Source organism: Puma concolor, chromosome C1 (genome assembly GCF_028749965.1).
Source record: "Puma concolor isolate L17-30 chromosome C1, mPumCon1.1.hap2, whole genome shotgun sequence".
Lineage (NCBI taxonomy): Eukaryota > Metazoa > Chordata > Mammalia > Carnivora > Felidae > Puma > Puma concolor.
This window is the reverse complement of record NC_141674.1, coordinates 8,527,736-8,535,438: the sequence shown is the minus strand read 5'-3', so window position 1 is coordinate 8,535,438 and position 7,703 is coordinate 8,527,736. Positions and strand designations below refer to the sequence as shown.

At 57.9% G+C, this 7,703-nt stretch overlaps 1 protein-coding gene across 2 annotated transcripts; it reads right to left on the bottom strand.

Annotated features, from left to right (window-relative positions):
- Positions 1 to 117: 117 nt before the first annotated feature.
- Positions 118 to 7,159, bottom strand: FBXO6 (F-box protein 6). Of its 2 annotated transcripts, none has more exons than XM_086715682.1 (6): positions 7,009 to 7,159; positions 4,401 to 4,696; positions 2,386 to 2,512; positions 1,849 to 1,944; positions 814 to 949; positions 118 to 568 (listed from the first exon to the last, which is right to left on the bottom strand). In XM_086715682.1, exons 2-6 carry the CDS (start codon positions 4,663 to 4,665, stop codon positions 380 to 382), a joined length of 813 nt encoding a protein of 270 aa, XP_086571808.1. In that variant the 5' UTR covers positions 4,666 to 4,696; positions 7,009 to 7,159; the 3' UTR covers positions 118 to 379. The 2 variants fall into 2 exon arrangements, with proteins under 2 accessions (XP_086571808.1, XP_086571809.1); XM_086715683.1 differs by lacking the exon at positions 7,009 to 7,159 and adding an exon at positions 5,848 to 6,828.
- Between the last annotated feature and the right edge of the window lie 544 nt (positions 7,160 to 7,703).

Here is a 7,703-nt window from a genome sequence, read left to right as displayed (position 1 = left end):
GCTGGGCTGTCACTAACTGCAGAGGGGCAGGAGCAGCCAAATTAACTTGGGAGGAGGGGCTGCTTCTCTCCCAAAGTGCCAGGGACCCCACCACCACCCGTAAACCCAACCCCAGGCTGGTTTTACGGAAAACATTTATTGTGAGAAAATGTCAGAGCACATGACTGGGGGCTCCCACAAACTGGTGGGTTTCCCCAAGGTTGGAACTGGGGCAGGAGCTCCAGGGGCAGGGGCCCTCGCTGCCGGCTACATGCTCCGCTGGAGGAGACCTTTGGCAGTCAGTTGGCCCAGACAGAGGACGGATGAATGGCTATCAAATGACGGGCTGTCAGAAGGGCCTTCTGAGGTGAGGGAAGGAGGGCAGGCAGACAACCTTCTCCTACCCCTCTGTGGTCTCAGGCAGAGCTGTGCAGGGGGCCAGGTTCCTAGTCATCTTCGGGCTGATAACGATGCTGCTGTTGGTGACGCGGGGCCCATACCAGCCTGCCCAGAACTGGGTGTCCTTGCCCCCATGCTGGAAGAGGATGTGGCGGACGCCTGGAGGGTAATCTGAGAAAGTGTAGGAGACCTGGGGGGGTGGGGAGAGGAAGAAGTGATCGCCAGGATTGGGGAAGGGATGAGATGGGGTGACCACCCCGCTGCAGAGGGGAAGGAAAGAGCCAGGTCCTGCAGGGGAGAGCCCCCTGGGCTGGATGCCACAGGCTCCAGGCAGGAGAGCTGGGGGCCTTCTGTGCCCTGAGGCTGACCCTTGTTTCTTTGCCCTCGTGGCCCTGAGAGAAGCAGGCGGTGAAGGGCAAGCAGGTGAGGCCTCACCTCCGTCCACTTGGCATTGTTCCATTGATCGATGGTCACGGGCGGGGGCTCGAAGGAGGCCAGGACGATGTAGTCGGCTGAGGCCAGCTGTACACGGATGTGGTAGGTACAGCCACAGTCTGCTCTGGCGGCGAACCTGGGGGAGGGTGGGGCTCAGGACTGTGCACCCCAAGACAGAAGGTGGCCCTGGAGGTGGGGGAGGTGGCAGCCCCATAAACTGGAGCTCTGAGTTGGATTTCCCTGCTCTGCCCCTGAGGCCCCGCTGGTTTCACTGCTCCCTGGGCCCTACTGTGCCCTTGGGGCAGTGGAGCAAAGCAGCATCCCTTTTGGGTATCCTCTGCTGATGTCCCTTTAACACAGCAAAAGGGTCCTTACGGATCAAGGCCTGGGCTGCGGGAGCTGTGTCACCTGTACGTTATCATGGATCAGACTGGAGACGTGGTGGGAGATTTAAGGGGTGGCCTGTGTGACAGGGGCTGGTATGGAGCTCACCCTCTGCTCAGCCCTGCTGTCCACCCCTCTGCAGCTCTGGATGCCCCTCCAGCCCCATCCGTGGCGCTTTGAGTGGCGGCCTAGGGCCTGGCTGGAATTGGGGTCCTGCCCCTGCTGCTTTGGGCCAAGCCAGAGTCCTGCAGAGCTCTGGGTGCCGAGCAGGAGCCTGGGAAAGAGCTGAGGGGTGCAGGGCGAAGGGGGAGGGAAGGCAGATAGGTGGGAGGCGTGGAGCAAAGTCCGGGGAGGGTGCGTCCTGGTGTCTCTGCTGCTTCAGTACTTGTTTGGTGACACTTTATCTGTGGGCCTCAGTCTCCCCATCTGTAAACTGGAATTAACACGTGCCGATGCAGGGTGGCAGGAGGGCCCAGAAGCGCTGAATGAGCAAGCGCCAGGTCCGCCGGCAGGAGCGGCAGGGCCAGGGTGGCCGGCTCTGGGGGCAGCCCCGACCCCAGGACACTGCCAGGCACAGACTGGGCACTGCCTATGGGTGTTCCCAGAAAGGAAAGAGGGGAGGACGCAGAGCGCGGCCTGAGCCCTGCTCACCAGTCCTTAACCACGATGTCAGGCCGAAACGTGTCTAGCAGCTCCTCCCCGTAGCCCTCGGCCTTGAGGTCCACCAGCTGGGACTTGAGGCACATCCTGTGGAGCATAAGGAAAGGTGGACATTTCCCGGGTGTGCGCCGTGGCCAGGACCCAGCAGTGTCCCCCGACTGCTGTGGGACCGCGGCCACTGGCTGGTGCTGGCCTATGAGAAACACATGGGGGGAGGGGTCTGACCCACCTGTGCCTCGGTGGCATGTGACCCCAGTCCAAGGGTCCCAAAGAGGGCACCTTGGTGAACTCGTTCGTATTCCTAGATTAGAAACCAGAAGATACCTCTGACTTACCCTAATCACCGCCCCCCCCCCCCCCCCCCCCCCCCCGCCCCCTGCCATGAATCCAGGCTGCTGAGGACTCCTGCTCTAGGCATCCACTTCCTCCAGCTGCAGAGAGAGGCCCTCGCTGAAGCTTGAGGTTTGGCAAAAGGTGTCCTGACCCCCTTCCCCCTCAACACTGCCGGCTCGGTGGTTTGTCCCTTACCCAAAAGATGTGACAAAGTACTTCTTGACTCTGGAGTCGGGAAAGTCCGTCCCATGGTCTCCGGGGAGGCTCTCCACCTTCCAGCGGTCTCCGCCGTTGGAATCGATCTGCCAGGAAGCCATATCCTCTAGGAGAAACGGACCAAGGTCAGATTCCCCTGGGTAAGTGTACAGTTGGCCCTTCCCTCCTGCTGTCAGGAGGGAGGGAGGTATAAGGCTGGGCTTACTCAAGCTCCCATCTCAAGGCGAGCACCCCTCCAAAGTGCCTTTCCTCCAGCACATTCCCCCCTGTCCCCACCATGTGGGCTCTGATCCGGGACCCTCCCTGTCCCACCTTGTCCCTGACGGGCTCTACTTGTAGCATGAAGCTGGGAAAAATAGAGAATATTACCAGAAATTCTAAACTAGCCTTTCCTTCCTTTCGTTCACACTGTTGCTGGAGGGCTCTGGGAAATACCCAAGTTTCAGTTCTCAAAACATGAAGTATGAAGGGCCTGTGATGGTACTTCTGTTCTTAATGGCTAATGTCAGTTTGTCCCAACGTGGCCCACTGACTTGACTGACGTTTCCCCTGACACCCTAGCTATGTAACTGAGATCCAAGGGGGCCCGAGGACTGGTTTGTGGGTTTGGTGGCAGGTCATGGGAACCTTCTGGGCTAGCTCAGACCCCCCTCTGCCCAGGGCAGGAGGGATAACCGTGAGGGTGGGCGTCCTCTGCATTGGTGGCACGTGGTGACCCCATACTCGTGATCCCCACCAGGTTGGCCTGGCATGTTCCGGTCTCCCCGTTCAGACATTCAGACTGAGCTGAGAGAACCTTAAAAAAACAGCAGTGTTTCTCTACCAAGGCTTTCCAGAACAGTCACCAAGGGAGCTTTTCCAAATTGCTCTCTTGCTCCCTCTACTAGAAGCCCACATCTATTCCCTGGGTGCCCTGGGGCTTGCCAGTAGAGAACCAGGGGAACAACACAGAAATCCAGCAGTGGGGCTGAGCCAAGCACAGGCTGCAGGCGGGCTCTGTGGAAGCTGTGTGAGCTGAGCCGGCAGCTCAGCTGGGTCGCTTCAGAGTGGAATCTGGGGCAGGCAGAGAGATTGGGTGTCTGGGCCACTGTCTGTGGGGCCTCAGAGAGGGGCCCGAGGGCCCTTATCAGTCAGGACCAGGCCCCAGCAACTGGGCAGTTCTGGATCTTCCGGTAGGACACTCATCACGGGCCTAGCGCTCCCCATCTATAAAAGGGAGCCAACCTACATATTTGGTCAACTCTCGGGATCCTCGTGAGGGTCAAGAGAGAAAACCGACGTGAAAGGGGTTCCAAGTGTACAAACTACGCCTCAGTTGTAGCCCCAACAAGAAGCCCGGTGCCTGGGATATGGTAGGTGTTCAATGAAGGGAAAAAAACCACTGGCAGACAGAAGAGAACATTCAGAGCTACGCAGGGGCCTCAAATTACGCAGTCACCTCTTGAAATCCTTATTTCCTTCATCTGGGTAATAGGGATAACAGGAGGATAATGACATTTGTGAAGACCTCAGTCCAGTGCCTGATGCAGAGGAAGCCCCTCCAGAAATGTTAGGCAGCTTAGACCGAACTCAAGAGAGGACGGTGAATGTGTACTCTGTTCATTCAACAAACGTTTTCTAAGCACCTGCTATGTGAAGGCATCATTGCAGACACTGGGCGGAGAGGGGCAAGCAAGACCCATGAAGTCTGGACCTTGAAGTCTGTGGCAGAGGGGGGAAAAAAAAAACGACCAAGAGATAAATAAGGTAATTATAGGTAACGGAAGTGTCATCAAGGAACTGAACAGAGTGGATGTGATAGAGATAGATGCGGGGCGGGGGGGGGGGGGGGCGCAGCAGGTGTCTGAACTGAGACCTGAAGAATGAGGAATCAGGGGAGTGTGGGAGGGGTGTGAGAGAACGTTCCAGACAGTGTGGGAATCGTGAGGGTAAACAAGGCCTCCTGAGTGGTGGGAAAGGGAGGGAACTGGCCTGGGGGCAGCCCCCCCCCCCACCTTCGGCACATGGATTGCGCAGGAGATTCCTGTGGAGGCTGCGTAGGAAGTAGAAGATCTTCCAGTCGGCCACAGGCTGGTCCCCGTCCTCGGTGATGAAGCCCTCACGCAGGCACTTGCGCTTCCAGAGGGTCACCAGGTCGATGAGGTCTCGCCAGAGGCTGCAGACCAGGCGACAGCGCAGGAGCAGCTGGCGGGCGGGCACGTGCGTGAACACCTCCAGCAGGATGTTCTCAGGGAGCTCGTTGATGCTGACCGGGGCCATGGCTGGGGTGAGGTAGGGTGCACACACAGGCCTGTGGGGGGCAACACTGGTTACGAGCCCTGACCAAGCAGGTGGACCCCCTCGGATTCCCAGGGACCTCAGCCAGGGGCTCTTTTTTTTTTTTTTTTTTTAACGTTTATTTATTTTTGAGAGAGAGAGTGTGAACGGGGGATGGTCAGAGAGAGAGGGAGACACAGAATCTGAAGCAGGCTCCAGGCTCTGAGCTGTCGGCACAGAGCCCCACACGGGCTTGGACTCAGGAGCTGAGCTGAGCTGTGAGATCATGACCTGAGCCGAAGTCAGAAGCTCAACCGATTGAGCCACCTGGGCTTTTGAAATGAGAGGGGTAGATGGCACATTTGAGTGTCCTTCCAGTACAGAGTAGGCTGTCAGAATACGGAGTGGTCACATGCTACGCACATTTTTAAAAGAGTGTAGTAAACACATTAATAGAGACTTTAGGAGCTAATCTTTAAAGGGGCCCTTCCCCCCCCATTAAAAAATAATTGCCTAACGGGGCACCTGGGTGGCTCAGTCGGCTTAGCATCCGACTTCCGCCGAGGTCATGATCTCACGGTTTGTGAGTTCGAGCCCCGCATCAGACGACTTGGAATCCTGCTTTGGGTGAGCCCCACTGCTCTCTCTCTCTCTCTCAAAAAAAAAAAAAAAAAAGGTAATGGTGGACCTGGTGGCCTGGAAGACCTTCCCGAGGCCACGCTGTTGTCTGTGGGCTCTGCAGGAGTTTGTGGTGATGTTATTCGGGTGCTGGGAATTCACTATCTGTCTGGGGACGTAATAAAGATTTTATATTCCACGTCACAACTTCATTAAGCGGTGGGGCTAGTGCTGAGAAACCAACTTCCTCTCCCCAGATTGCTCACTTTGGCCTGGAAGCCAGATGTGCTGAAACACCCCAATGAGAAGCACTCCCCCCCAACTCCATTCTGGTTTGGGCATCAGGCCAGAACCCACTTTGAAATGCTCAGAAACTGCAAAGCAGATTGAGGGAGCCTGAGCAAGCCTGCCTGGGTTTGAATCCTGGCCTGCAGTGGCTAGCGTGGGGAGCTGTAAAAGGAGCTAACAACTGTCCCAACCTCAGAAGGGCCAGGAGGACTGAGTTAGCACAAGCAAAGCACTTAGCATAGGGCAGGTAAAGAAGTGCTCCAGAGCACCATTACTCACACTTCTGTCGTTAACAGCAAAAACACTCCAGCAGCTGTAGTTACTCGCCCCCAAGAACACCTTCCACCCTCTACACCTGAATTGCACAAGGTTCTGGAAAATTTACAGTGTCACCCTGGCCTGAATCTTGCCTGGTTATCCAGATCTCTAAGGAGATCCCCTAGGAGGGGAGAGAAGGCCAGCCACTGTCACTCAGATGGGCCTCATCTGATTACAGGTGGGGGAAGGAGGAACTATTCTCCCACCCCCAGAGTTTCTGAGATTTCTCATTTTCCATAGCAGCCTACAGTCTTCCCAAAGCTACCATCCCAGCAAAAATGAGGTGGGCACATAATCTAGTTCCTGCCCAGAGAGGAGCTTTCAGCAGGGCAGAGAACAATAGAAAAAGTACTTGTACCTTGCACAATAATGCTAGGATGGGAAAAACTGCGTGTGGCTAGGTCTTCCGATTTTTCAGAAGCAACTCTAAACAATTTTGAAAATACGAAACCTGTCAATTTTTAAATGTTGGCAACTTCTAAAGGCACTGTCTAGGCCAAATAAAAGTCGCTGGGTCGGAGTTAGAGGAGACTTAGGTACGAATAGCTCCTCACCCAGGCGTCCAGAGTCTGGTCTCTGGCTCTGGTTGAACATTATCACCCGCACCCGCTCCCTTAGTTTCTATACTTCAAGGGTCTCCAGCGAGGCCTGACTGGGGCAGGAGGCAAAGCCACCCCGGGGCACCCTGTGCTGCTCACGTCCCCAGCCCGAGTCGCGACCTTCTTAACACCCCCTCCAGGTACTGTTAGCATGCCAACTTCTCGAAAGCAGAAGCTGAGGCTTGGGAAAGTTTGGGGCCGGTTCCGGGCCCCGCCGGCATGGTACTGCCGGGAGGTCCCAGATCGGCCCCGGGCAGGGTGTCGCTCCCAGGCGGCACGGCCCGGAGCCGGAGCCAGGACCGGGCGGCGCGGGATCCGGGCCGACTCGAGACCAGACCTGGGCGACAGTGCCCCGCTCTGCCCCTCCGCCTCGCGCCGCCCCGACCCCCGCCCCGCGGTCCCCGGAGTCCCCGCCCGCTCGAGACTGCGTCGCCGGCTCAGTTAATGCCCCGCCCCCCAGCCCCTCCCTTCCCTTCCTCCTCTCCCCCCCTACCCCGGGGGGCTCCGGACACCCAAGCCCTACCCGCGCCTGTCCCACGCCCGTCCCCCGGGCTGGACTGCGACCTGGACGCGGGGCGGGACGCCCCGCCGGACCTGAACTCCGGGTCTGCCTGGACCCTTCGCCCTCCGCTGCGCCGTCAGCTCTCGCCCCGCCCCGCCCTCGCGTCACGCGCCGCGCTCGGACCGCCCCCCTCGGGTCCCGGGGCCGCGCCCACCGCCTCGCCCCGCCCCACGCCTCCAGTCCGACGCCCGCTCCTTCCGCAGCCAAGGGAAGGGAATCAATCCTGAGGTCGTCGGTGCCTCCGCAGCGCTACCGACCCTCCGGACCTCGTAGCCTTAAGCTGTCTTCTCCAGGTGGTGGGCGGCTCGGCAGCCGGATCCCACGTCTTCCCTTTGCTTTCTCCTCCCTCAGGGAAATCCGAGCTTTCTCCTAACCGAGCGTCCACCTGTGCGCGGGTCACCTTGAGTCCTCTTCACCCGTTCCTTCCGGTATAGAGGGAGGTGGGGCTCGCCCCAGAGGGTGATTGTTGGAACTCTGGGCTGGAGCTTGGCTTTCACCTTCACTAGGGACTGGCTTCGCGTAGGCCTCAATTTACTCAAAAGGAAAAACCTCCCTGCGTTTTTGTCGGGATTAAATTTATTAATTCCTTTCTTCAACAAATAATTATCAAGCACCTACTTAAGGCAACCACAAAGGGTTGTGCAGGCTGTGCACTG

What these genes read in the sequence shown, in the direction of transcription:
- FBXO6 (XM_086715682.1), bottom strand. Translation starts at nt 4,665, where the DNA reads ATGGCCCCGGTCAGCATCAACGAGCTCCCTGAGAACATCCTGCTGGAG. An exon ending in GCGCAATCCATGTGCCGAAG is followed by an intron (nt 2,513 to 4,400) that starts GTGGGGGGGGGG and finishes CGTTTCTCCTAG; the next exon opens with AGGATATGGCTTCCTGGCAG. An exon ending in TACTTTGTCACATCTTTTGG is followed by an intron (nt 1,945 to 2,385) that starts GTAAGGGACAAA and finishes TATGCTCCACAG; the next exon opens with GATGTGCCTCAAGTCCCAGC.